This window comes from Sus scrofa, chromosome 5 (assembly GCF_054392235.1).
Source record: "Sus scrofa isolate SSC_HxYL_T2T_F1_AM1 chromosome 5, Sscrofa_HxYL_maternal_Yorkshire_Landrace_v2.0, whole genome shotgun sequence".
NCBI classification, from domain to species: Eukaryota; Metazoa; Chordata; class Mammalia; order Artiodactyla; family Suidae; genus Sus; species Sus scrofa.
In genome coordinates, this window is record NC_139387.1 from 35,412,209 (window position 1) to 35,425,770 (window position 13,562).

The 13,562-nt window shown below is 45.5% G+C and overlaps 1 protein-coding gene across 1 annotated transcript in view; it reads right to left on the bottom strand.

The window, feature by feature from the left end:
- The window catches only part of GRIP1 (glutamate receptor interacting protein 1), a 766,103-nt gene extending 757,630 nt beyond the window's left edge, over positions 1 to 8,473 (bottom strand). Inside the window, exon 1 of the mRNA XM_084956272.1 lies at positions 7,709 to 8,473. Within this exon, the coding sequence (XP_084812398.1) occupies positions 7,709 to 7,766 (58 nt within the window). The 5' untranslated portion in view covers positions 7,767 to 8,473. The remainder of the gene's footprint in view (positions 1 to 7,708) is intronic.
- Positions 8,474 to 13,562: the final 5,089 nt, after the last annotated feature.

Here is a 13,562-nt window from a genome sequence, read left to right on the forward strand (position 1 = left end):
GTTGCTGTGGCTCCAATTCGACCCCTAGCCTGGGAACCTCCATATGCCGTGGTGTAGCCCTAAAAAAGACAACACACACACACAAAAAAAAAACCCTGATTCACTGAGCATTTCATTGTTTTCAGAAAATAAAGATTTTTAATAACCTACCCAATTCTATAAAATACATTTCTATAAAATAACAACTACCACTCTTCTTCAATTCAAAAAAAAAATCACTTTCAATTCCAGATTAATATTAGGAAATAAATGCAAGGGGTAATAACTATTTTTCCTTTAGAATTAGCTAGTATATAAATTTTATACAAGTGAAAGAAAAAAACTAGTGCGCACTAAGGTATCATCATGACCCAGCCTGGTACCCAATCACTGTGGTCTCTTTTTACATTATCCTCTCAGGTTATGTATACATTTTCCCCTCCATAGAGTCGGGGGGAGAGGATAAAGAAAGGCAGCATGTGGAGGAAAAAAGAGCTGGCTTTGTATCAACATACTGGGTCTCAAGACACAAGCCTGAATCGAACTATGCTACCTACACCAGAGTCCTGCGCTCGCCGTATTTCCTATGGTCACCTGTTCACCAGGTCCTCCTCCTGAGCATCTCTGCACAACCTAGAACAGGGCTGGAGCCTCCTACCTGATTCCCAGCCCTCCAGTCCCTCCTCTGTCTAATCTTTCCTTCTTGCTACCAAAGTGACACTTCTAGGATGCACACTCTGTTGCAAGTCCTTCAATTAACTTTTCATCACCCTCTGGGTACAATCTGAACTCTGCGACCAGTCATACAAAGTCCTTCCAAATCTGGCCATCTCTAGTCTCATCTTCTCCTACCCAGTTTCCCATATTCTTACTCTGCAGTCCCTTTGTATGTTCATATTTTACATGTCAGCCCCTTAAGAAACCAGGAGTGGGCATTCTCTTGTGGCACAGCAGGTTAAGGATCTTGCATTGTCACTGCAGTGGCTTGGGTCGCTGCTGTGGCATGAGTTCAATCCCTGGCTCAGAAATGTCCGCATACTGTGGGCATGGCCAAAAAAACAAAAACAAACAAACAAACAAAAAAACAGTCACGGTTCCTGGACTCTTTTATTCCATAATGCTTTGGAACACTCCACTTTCCTTGCCTGAAATAACTGCCCTCACATTCCCCACCCCAACCTGAACTCCTCTTCTTCCTTCAAGTCTTTCAGTATTTGCTGTTTGACCTCCTTCGAGAGCATCCTCAGAAGCTTCCCTCTGCCCACCTGCCCTCAGCACGCTCAACCCCTCTGCCCTGCCCTCTCAGCACTAATCTGTGTAGGAGGAAAGACACTGTCATATCTGTGACTCTGTAACTATATATAATAATCTCCTTGAAAACAGGAACAATGATTTTCCCATCCCCAGCACCCATCATGTCAGTCAGCTGTCAATAAATGTTTACTAAATGCATGAAATGTGGCCTTGGGCACATTTCTCTCCATACTGGAGTTTCTTCTTCTTCATGAGAGTCAGACCAGAAAGACTGGGTCTCAAAAACCTCTGTGTTTCAGCACAGCTTTTCACAAAACACTGGACTTTCTGCTTTACTGGTTTATGAAGTTTTTATTTTTTTAATTTTTTTATTACTCAATGAATTTATTACCTTTAGAGTTGTACAATGATGATCACAATCCAATTTTATAAACTTACTACTGCATCATCAGGAAACCGTGACGTGTCAAGTTCATAGATCTCAATCAAGAGACATAAAAATAATACCAGTTGCCACAACTGAACCCTGAACTGTAGGCAAGGTACTGACAGAAATTTCCCCCCCACCCACCCACCCACCCACACACACACACACACACACACACACACACACACTTGTTCATTTCATTTCCTCCTCCATGAGGGAGATGTTACCTGCCCTGGTTTTAAAGGAAAGACACTAAAGTGGCTTTAAACCCATTGCTGCTTGACTTCAAATATCTTCTCCTCCATCACTTTGCTGGGTGGGGCTGAGGAATCTCTCTAGGGCACTAGCCATGTTTCCACACTATTCAACACCTGATTTGGTGCTTAAAGTTTAATCACTATTGAAATGAAAGGTGGTAAGGAATTCAATCAGGCACACTTTAATCAGCAGATGTACTTAAAGAACGTTAACTTCCCCATAAAACTGACAGCACCCTTTGGCCAAGTGACCTGTCTAAACAGGCAGATTTCTTGAATGAGGAAATTTGTACTGACAGATTTTTATATTAATATTTTGTCTTTTGTCTTTTTTGTTGTTGTTGTTGTTGTTGTTGCTATTTCTTGGGCCGCTCCCACGGCATATGGAGGTTCCCAGGCTAGGGGTCTAATCAGAGCTGTAGCCACCGGCCTACGCCAGAGCCACAGCAACGCAGGATCCGAGCCGCGTCTGCAACCTACACCACAGCTCACGGCAACGCCAGATCGTTAACCCACTGAGCAAGGGCAGGGACCGAACCCGCAACCTCATGGTTCCTAGTCGGATTCGTTAACCACTGCGCCACGACGGGAACTCCAGATTTTTATATTAATATTTAGAACACCTTTCGGAGTGCCCATCGTGGCTCAGTGGTTACCGAATCCGACTAGGAACCACGAGGTTGTGGGTTTGATCCCTGGCCTTGCTCAGTGGGTTAAGGATCCGGCGTTGCCGTGAGCTGTGGTGTAGGTCACAGATGCAGCTCGGATCCCTCATTGCTGTGGCTCTGGAGCAGGCCGGCGGCAACAGCTCCAATTCCACCCCTAGCCTGGGAACCTCCATATGCTGCGGGAGCAGCACAAGAAATGGCAAAAAAACAAACAAACAAAAAATTTAGAACACCTTTAAATTTAAGAAGCGAGTCAAACCTAAGTTTTGCTCCTGTGTCTGCACAGCATTCTCTGTTAGATATGTTACTTTCTATTACTACTTCTTTTGCATTTTGTATTGCTAAATTATTATTGTAATTTAACTGAAAACAAAACGGGTAAAATCCTAAATGCCTGACACCATCAGCTATCACACAGCATTTAACATACCTGTTTTAAAACCCATGGTATTCAAGTCCCAATATCCTTTACCAATTTAAGTTGATACTTCTTTTTTCTTCATGAAAACCAATCAGGCTGCTGCAGAAGAAAGCATTATCTGAAGTCCCTTTGGCCACTGGGCCTTCTGACAGATAGCCAGGCAGAGAGCTCAGATGAATGGCTTTAATTAAATAAAATGTTGGGAAAAGAACAATGCAGAATGGCTATTAACAATATAGTAGTCTCCTAGTTCATCACTGTGAGGAAAAATACCTGATTCTTGTTAATTCTGGCCTTCATGGAAAATCCTCCTTGAAAAGAAGGAAAACTATGTAATAATTCAAGTCCTTGGTGGAAAAGCCATGAGTTTCTTTAAGTTTAGTCAAATAATTCCACTTAAAAATAGGATGACATAACAATCCTTACAGAGTTAATAAGTCTACCTAGTTTGTCAAATACCCAAAATACCCAGAATATAATTTAGAAGCTTTTCCCCAGTATACGTAACTGGAAAAACTCCTCTAAAGAACTCTTTTTTTTTTTTTTTTTTTTTTTTTTTTTAGCTGCATACTGGGCATGTGGAAATTCCTAGAGCAGGGCATGAACCCCCACCACAGCAGTGACCCAAGCCACTCTAGTACCAACACCAGATCCTTAACCCACTGTACCGCAACAGAACTCCTTTTTTAACATTTCATAGTGACATATTTGGTGGCAGTTTATTAAAATTCCGTCCAAAAAAATAAAATACAATTCTGTCCAAAAAACCCATAAGACATCATAACATTAACAGTGCTACAAACTTCATCTTAGGAAATGTTAACAATTTCTTTTTCTCATCATCTCTTTAGAAACTGGTGCCCAAAGTCTTGGCTATGTAACTTTAAGCAAATATTTTCATTCTCTGAGCATCAGTTTCTTAAATTGTCAGGGGAAATAATAATACCCACCTTACTGGCATGTGGTAAGGACTGTACCAAATAATGCTCCTGAAATGTCAAACACCGTGCCCAAAGCACAGCAGGCTCTCGGTGCATTTTGATTTCTTCTCTTCCCTCAACAGCTTTCCCTAGTCAAAACTCAAACTTCAAATTGAACTTTTCATTAAGCAGGTTAGATAGGATAGGGTCACCAGATCTTCTTGAGATGTGGCAAATGAAACAAACCAAGGATATAATAAAGGCACATTACTTAAGCCTCCTGTGCTTTCTCATAGATATTTCATAAAAGCTAATTCTTTGTATCTAAAAAGATCCAAAATACTCTCCTTTGACAAAACAGAAGAAAAATCCCAGACACAATAATTCCTAAAGGAGTCCCAAGGAAAGTTCTCAAGTTCACCTATAGACCTTTAAAACCTATGAGAAGAACTGAAAGGCAAGGGGGAGGAGAGCTATGTAACATGGATACATTTTTCCTGGAGAATGTGTACATACACTCAGACACACACACACACATCACCAACCAAATCCACAGCAATCTGAAGGGAAGCTAAAAAGCAAAAGAAAGCCATCATTAATTACTGAGACATCTATCCCCTTATACTGAGACTTTCCTTAACAACTATGTTCTTATTACTCGTGATCAGCTAATAAGCAGATTCAAACAACCAATAAATTACTTAATTTAATTTGAACGGGAGGGATATTAAATAGAACAGTTTTCAGAATCACTTCTCTTCTCCTAAAACATTTACCCAAAAGTGTACTGGGTTCTAAATGGATTGGATTGAGGAAGAGAAGGGGGGGAGGGGGGCAGGGAGGATAGAGAAATGTGTCCTGAATTTTAACAGTGTCACTGTACGTGGATGAATCCTAACATGTCATTTTGGAAGTGACTGCATTCTCTGCAACAACCCGTATGCTGCAGTTTATCTGCTCAGCACTGCATGCAGTAGCAACAGTTTACTCCATATCATCTTGACAGAAGCCTTCAACATGAACCCAAATTATGAATGGTGTGTAGGTGTGGCATGTGATTATGCACACTGGCCAAACCTCTCTTTGTGACAATATCAAGAAGGCAGGTTCCGTAAATCTAAGTTGAGATTAGCTTTTTTTTTTTTTTTCCCAAAAAATAAGGCTAAGAAATACTTGTTCAAATATGTGGTCCTTAAAGAACCTAGCAGCCTGTATTAATTTGCATTAAGTTTTCAGAAAGAGATTTAGCTAAATAAAATCTACATGAAAATACGCTATGCTAGAATAGTCTCCAATGGGTTTTGGAATGTCTACATGTAAACTGGAGTTGGGGAGGGGGGTTGTGGAAAGAACAGTGGTTCTATGAGCACAACCAACCTTAGAATTTAATAGTAAGATATTAGAAATTGACTTTTTGGTCAATGTTACCCCCAGACAAAATTTAAAATTTACTGGTTCCCTCTGTGTTCATTATTTTCCTAACCAACCTGATAGTTTAACACTTCTGTTTATATCTGAAGAGAACCTAACTCAACACTATTTGAATCATTTAAAAGGAAAAAAGCTAAACATAATCTGATCTCAAATGCAAACAGAAAATTGCTCATTACCTGACAACACGATTCTTCTAAAGAGATAAGACAATCTCAAGCAGCGTCCTCTGACACATGTATTAAAAATCATGTAGGCAGCTCAGTTCATTCAAATACATACATACACACACCTGAAATACAAACACCAGGTAGGAGACTTTAAAAGAAACAAAACACATATTTGTACATTCCCAATGAAGCAGACCCTCAAAAAAGAAATGCCACAACCACAAAAAACAATACTAATTAGAAAAGCATTGCATAATATAAGCAAGAAGAAAAGAACAATTTAAAGTGAAAAAAAGATACCAAGTAACAAACATTCCCTGTTTTCTCCTATCAGAGAAGATAAGGCAATTTCCGACTCAGATTTTTATGTTCTGGAGGAAATTCAGCCTTATCTCCACCAAGCAGATTGGGCGATCATCTTTCAAAGTTACCATGTATTTCTAAAGACATACAAGTACATTCCGTCACGATCCAAAAATCTACCCATTCCAGTGTTCTGATAAAACGTGCTGGCAGCAATGCAATGGTTTTTTTAGCAAATGGATACTTTTAACACCAAGTGCGCAGTGACATTTAGCTTATAAGACAGACACTCCACCCTAGACAGAATGCTTTCATTTAGTGCTTTTACCTGGTTATAAATTATTGGACGACTACTTGCATCTTTTAAAATATGATTTACTAAAGGGAACAGCAGAAGTATTTCTAAAGCAGGGGTGCCTTCTGAGAGGGTGAAGTCACCAGAACATGAGCTGGAAAATAAATGCACATTTCTAATAAGCAAGTGGTTAAAAGTGATGAATTCCCTGAGTCATTAAACAGAACAGAAACCAAAGACAGGTTGTGCCACCTAGAGAAAAACTGGAAATCGTACATTGGTTCTTCAGTAGTAGGCATTATTTCAAAAGCCTGAAACTTTTGGCATGCCCAATAACCAAGCCACCCTCCAGAGCAACACGCTGCTGGATTCAGCTCCCCTGAGAACTCTGCCTTCTCCACTCGCCAGACTAGCGTCCATCTGCTCTCCTCACCCGCCCACCTACCCACGGAGCACCATTTAACCGCGGTACTGACGACTGCCACAGTCCATGCGGACCCGGCATCCTGAAACCCTTCCAATTCTAAAGCATTTTCCTCGAAGCCAGGGCAGGCCGGGATGCGAGGAGCAGAGGAATAAACCCTGGTGGACCTTGCCAACCAGGGTCCCTGTGGATGCTAGCAGAGCCACGGGCGCACACCTCTCCAGCCCCGTGGGGCCCGCAGAGGAAATTCTGGTGCACCCAACACATCATATCCAGGTTACCGAGCTGAACTCCCTGGCCAACCTCCGCACAATCCAAACACCGCGGAATGACCTCAACAGAACCGAGCCTTTAAGGTGCAAAAGGCCTTCAACTTTCCCTCCGCGAGTCACTTAAAAGCAATGTGCCCAGTACACTCGTCAGGCCAAAGCACAAAAGGTCTACAAGTCACCTAGCACGGAAAACCGCCTTTTACAAAGAAAACAGACAGCAATTAGGAAAAGCCCGCAGTCTTGCGGTTTTAACTTGACAGCGGGGACTGCGCTGGGGCGGGACTCATCTCCGAGGGCTCACTCCCGGCCCACGACCCCCAGCCTAGAGACATCTTTTCTCCTTCTCCCCTCCCCCTCCCGAGACCTGCGGCAGCGCCCGCTTTCCGCCCCCAGGCTCTTCCTCCTCCTCCTCCTCCTCCTCGCAGATTCCCCTGCAACTTTGAGCTTGGCAGCACCATCAAAGCCCAGCCAGAGATGGGGGACACCCCGGAGGCGGCCGCCAGAGGAGGAGGAAAGTTTGAAAAGTCACTTAAAGCACTGCAGGACCCCCGGTCACCCCTAGCACCCACCCAGCAAGAGGCCGTCCGGGGCTCCACGGTAAGCGGGCCCAGGAGTAGCCTGAGTTCCCCCACGTCCTCTCAAGAAAAATCTTTGCCCAAGCGAAAAGTTCCCTGATGCAGCACCTTCCTTCTTTCCCCTCCCCCCCAAATAAATCTAGAGTTCGCACGCCGCCGCCCAGACTCGCCCGCGGCCCCCGAGGGCGCGGCGCCCCTCCCCCGTCGGCCGCCGACAGGTCGGGCGGGGGGGAGCCCGGGGAGAGGGAGGCACCGGGGCGGCCCCCGGCCCGGACCCCCTCCCGGCCCTCCCCGCCCCGTCGTCCAGCTCACCTCTTTCCTGCTCTTCCGCCTGCAAGCAGATGGGGATATTCTTCTTCCAGCCCGGCATGGTGTCTGCTCCCTGCGCTCGATCTCGGGCTCGCTCCTCCTCGTCTCCGGGGCTGGCCGCGCCTCCCCGCTCGTCTTCCCGGGCCGGCCGCGGCGCGCTCGGGGCTGTTCACCGGGGCTGGGGCGCCGAGGCGGCTCCCGGACGCATCGAGGCGGCGCCGCGCGCCCCGCGCTCGTCTCAAACTCGCCGGCGGCTACGGGTGGCGGCGGCCGGGCCGGGCCGGGCAGAAGGGGCTGCGGCTGCGGTGTGGCCGGGAGGCCGGGCCGGGGGCGGGGGGCGCTTGCAGGCCGAAAGCCCGGACTGCGGAGCCCCCGGGAGGTGGGTGTGGGCGGCGAGAGTAGGCTCGCGCCGCCGCCTCCGTCCCCTCCTCCTCCTCCTTCTTCCCCTTCCTTGTCTCTCTGCCGCCAGCAGGTGGGACTCCGAGCCGCCGCCGCCACACAAAGCTCCGCCGGCGGCAGGACTGAGGCTGCGGGCTCCCCGGACGCCTGGCGGCGGAGCCTCCCCCGAGACGCGCGCGAGGCTGAGCGGGCACGGAGGGGGCGCGCGCGCTCACACCCTCCGCGCCCCGGGCGGCCGGCCTGCCAGGTACCGAGCCTGGCGCCGAGCCGAGGCTACGGAGCTCGCGCCGCTCCTCCCTCCCCAGACCCAAACTGGCGGCTCCACTGGCTTGGGCAACGACCTCGCTGAAGTAGGGGGCAGTGTCCTTCCCTTTAGTCCCTCCTCCCGCCGCTCTCCCCCCCGCCCGGGCAGCCGCCCCCTCCCCCCAAGTTGAGACTTTGCAGCTGCGGATTCGTTAACTTGGCCCTCAACTAAGAGAAACCGCAACTTTCGAGTGGTCAGCGCTGGGGCTGGCAATACATTTTCTCCTGGGGTGGGAAGGGCGTGAGTAGAGAACCTCTTTTGTTGTCAATGAAGCCAGGAGACCTTGGCTGAGTGATTATTTAATCGCTGTCTTCAAGAATAAGAAGGGTTTTATGATCAGATTTTATGATTAGTTTCTTGTCTTTGTCGTAGGCTCAGAGAATATCAATGGAAGAATGAATGGGGGGGGTGCTTTACAGCGAAGCCTGGAAGATTCCGCCCAGAGTTGGGGGCGCTTGTGTGATTTCAAAAGGATAATGCTGGGAGGGGCTCCTGACATCTTCCTGATGCCGCTTGGCAACTGTCTATCCTGCGGGGTTATGACATCCATCTGCCTCAAGGCTGGGGGCCCGGCTAGATGACACCGGGCTCCTTACCTCCTGAGAGTCAGATGGGAAGTGAGAATGTGGGGCCCCTGAGGCTCTAACTACTGGTGTGTAGTTGTCAGGGACCAACCACCGCACTGTTATGACTCTCTCTGCCCTGCAGTTTATTTTGGCCTCTAAAAGAACTGCAGTTTGCTCTCCCAAAATGAGGACCTTGACTCTTGCCAGCTGTCTCTCTCTCTTCCCTTGGAAACATAATAATACAGCCAGAGGAATATAATAACTACAAAAGACGGAATCTTTTTCCCTGCCACTGCAGAAGCAGTCTTATCAGACTGGATGTTTGCTCCTGTTGCTGCCCCTTGGCTGGCTGGCCGGCTGGCCTTACAAAACTGCCCAGCTGCCAAAGACAAGTAGCTGTTTCTCCCAAACAAAGGAGACTCTGGTCCAGGAACTTCAACGAGTAAAGGAATTGAAGGTCTACAGGCAAGGCAGCATCAAACCATCCCAGGGGGTTATCAGTAGAAATCCCCGTCTGAGCTGCTCAAATCGTCATTCCACACTCTTTGAGAAGTAAAAAAAAAATCCAGAAAATCCATATGAATGTGGCACCTGTCACCCTTACAAGGCCTGTCCTCTGTCCTGAAATTAACAAGACTCCTTGGGTACTTTTCTCTTGTCCTCCTCTTGTTTCATTTTCCTTATGAGGAAAATGGCATTTGTCATCAATTCCCCCTAAGGGACAGGGCAAACCCAGCCGTAACCAGGAGAGCTGGTGCCTGTCCACAAGCAAAGACTTAGGTTTTGACAACATAGAAATGACTATAGCATCAGTGTGCTGGCTTTTTGTTTTAATAGCATCTTCTACCATATTTTACATGTATGTGTTTGTTCTAACAAGCATAATTCTAAAAGACCTACACAATAAGGTATGGATTATACCCTACTCTTACAGTTACATTGCAATCAGTGGTGCAGTTCTCTGCCAAGATGAGTCACAGATTACAGTTGCAGCTCACAACTGTTAAAACAATAGTGTTTTGGAGTTCCTGTCATGGCTCAGTGGTTAACGAATCCGACTAGAAACCATGAGGTTGCGGGTTCGATCCCTGGCCTTGCTCAGTGGGTTAAGGATCCGGTGTTGCCATGAGCTGTGGTGTAGGTTGCAGATGTGGCTCAGATCCTGTGTTGCTGTGGCTCTGGCGTAGGCCAGTGGCTACAGCTCCGATTAGACCCCTAGCCTGGGAACCTCCATATGCCGTGGGAGCGGCCCAAGAAATAGCAAAAAGACAAAAAAATAAAATAAAATAATAACATAAGAGTATTTTAACTTGGGTAGTCGAAAGTCCCAAGTTAGACTTTTGGCTAAAAGCCAGAGATACAAGAAGAAAATTGAAGTTTAATAGTAGAAGATCAAAGTAATGCATTCTCCTGTGTACAAGGGTTAGATATTACTTTACAGATTATAAAACTGAGGCTGGTAAAGAAACTCTTAAGAATGGATTCATATATTCCCCAACCCCACAGTACTTATTGTCTAAACACTTGTTCAACAATATCCAACGCCTTGTATCATCTTTGTATGTTCGTCTAAGTCATCAGGCTCTAATCTCTGTCAGGGAGAAATAGGGCTTGTTTCTCTGTATCTCTAGAGCCAGGGACAGTAAGCTCTCAGTCAAGGATGGTTGACGATGATGGTATTTAACCTCACTTGGGCTACCCCTAGTCTATTATCTATGGGAATTAGGCCCTAAATGAATCCTTTTCATTACACTATGGAATCACTTGATAATATCAGACAGGAAAAAAAAAAAAAAACTAACTCATTTAAAATCCAGTCTGATATATTTGGGTCCATTGCCCAAAGCCATCTCATATTCAAAACATTGTATTTAAAATCTACTCCAGGAGATCCCGTTGTGGCTCAGTGGTAAAGAACCTGACTAGTATCTAGTATCCATGAGGATGCAGGTTTGATGCCTGGTCTCCTTCAGTGGGTTAAGGATTCAGCATCACCCTGAGCTATGGTGTAGGTCGCAGATGCCACTTGGATCCAGTGTTGCTATAGCTGTGGCTTAGGCCAGCAGCTGCAGCTTCGATTCTATCTCTAGCCTGGGAATTTCCATATGCCACAGGTGTGGCCCTAAAAAGCAAAAAAATAAATAAATAAAATAAAAAATAAAATCCTACTCCAAGGAAATTGTAGTGCTATTGGGACCTTTATGGGGAAGACCTCTACCAATCAGTAGGATATAAGATATATTATTTTTCTCCTTTAGTAAATTTGAAAAATCAAAGTTTATTATTTTTTATTTATTTATTATTTTTTTTTTTTTTGGTCTTTTTGCTATTTCTTTGGGCCGCTCCCACGGCATATGGAGGTTCCCAGGCTAGGGGTCGAATCGGAGCCGTAGCCACTGGCCTACGCCAGAGCCACAGCAACATGGGATCCGAGCCGCGTCTGCAACCTACACCACAGCTCACAGCAACACCGGATCATTAACCCACTGAGCAAGGGCAGGGACCGAACCCACAACCTCATGGTTCCTAGTCGGATTCGTTAACCACTGCGCCACGACGGGAACTCCTGAAAAATCAAAGTTTTTTAAAGACTGCAATGACCATGTCTCTTCGTAGACATCAGCTCACTTAAATTAAGAATTTGTAGAGTTCCCATTGTGGTTCAGCAGGTTAAGGACTCAACGTAGTCGCCCTGAGAATATAGGTTCAATCCCTGGCCTCGTTCAGCAGATTAAGGATCCAGTTGCCACAAGCTGTGGTGTAGTTCTCAAATGCGGCTCGGATCTAACATTGCTGTGGCTGTGGCATAGGCCTCAGCTGCGGCTCCGATTCAGCCCTTAGCCTGAGAACATCCATATGCCATGGGTGTGGCTATAATAAGAAAAAAAAAATTGTGCTCCTTGTCTGAACATAATTTTTTCAAGTCACTTGTGTCATTTGAATGGCTTCTGCCTTTACAGGAGTCAGTTTAACCTAAATTAATTGACCTTAACTTGTACACAACTGACTACATAGGCCATCATCGGAAACACTCCCAAATATGGCCTCACTTGATTCTTCTATTTACAGTTTTCAAAATGAAATGGAAAGGAGACATGTTCTCTTACTACTAGTGCCTCCCTCATCTAGTAGAAAAGGAAAAAACCCTGTAAATCAAAGGCTTTAATTTTACTGTTTGTTCACTTTTTCAAGCTTACGGGGATGCACTCAGTTCATCAACGAATTAGAAATGTGTGTAATGGAGAGAAACAGCAGCTGCCCTTCCATCTCCTTAGTACTTTTGACAATTGAGCTTCCAGTCTCCTGCTCACAGGGCCTTCACTCTAACGGAGTGTTATGACTTCTTGGGACTGAATTTCATGAGCTTGAGGAGTCCCCCAGGAGATGTAAAAATCCCAGCTGTTATTCTGGATTTGCTCCAGAGCCGAAAAACATCCACAATATATTTTTTTAATCGTGCATTGACTTTTACGAACACATACCCTGCATACTAAACAGCCAACTGAAAGGTTCAATACTGCTACCAAAAACTGGGCACTTCTTTTCTACTGCATGCAGTGAATTTGAAAACTCTCTTAACACTTGATATGCACTCCTAGTGGGTACCCATGGATTCTTTTAGATGTTGTTAACTCGCTTTTAGCTGCAAAACCCTCTTTGAACATGTAAAAGGAAAGAAGCAGCTTCCATGGATAGTTTACCTTCTTAGGGAAAACATAAAGAGAGCAGAAAGCAAATAGAATGACTCCAAGTGTTTTTCACTTTAAAATCTTCAGTTAGGAGGCCCTAACGGGGGAAAGGGAAACATGGGAGAAGTAGCAGCTCTAACCTGAATAATTTAAGGAAGGCATGTATGAAAGTAAAATGAAAGTTCATCTAACAAAAATATTAGAGTGTATGTTTCAGTGACAGTCCAGAGCACAGTGGTAGGGGCTACTGGTGATTGATCTTGTGTGTCACCTTGATTAGGCTCTGGGGTGTCCACATAGCTGATCAAAGGATATTCTGGGTGTGTCTACAAGGATGTTTTGGGTGAAATTAACACTTAAAGCAGTAGACTGAGTAAAGCGCATGGCCCTCCCGCCTGTATACAGCCCTCAACTAATCAGCTGAAGGCCTAAATAAGACAAAAAGGCTGACCCCCGAACCCCTAAAGTAAGAGAGAATTCCTCCTGCCTAACACTCTTGAAGGTAGGACATCAGGACATCCTGCCTTTGGATTCAAACTGAAACATCACCTCTTCTTGGGTCTCAAGCCTCCCAGCCTTTGGATGGACACTACACCCTTGGTTCTCCTGGTACGCAGGCCTTTGAACCCCAACTGGGTCACCAGCTTGCTGACATCTTGGGACTTGTCACCCTCCATCATTACATGAGCCACTTCCTTAGAATAAATCTCTACACACACACACACACACACACACATCCTATTGGTTCTCTTTCCCTGAAGAAACTTAATACAGAGACCTGGGTTCAAATCCTGCCTCTACCACATACTAACTCTGTAACTCTTGGCAATTTATTTCACCTATGTGTTCCCCTAGGGTTTATGGTAATCTGATGGCGACCATTAAATGAGCTGATTTAG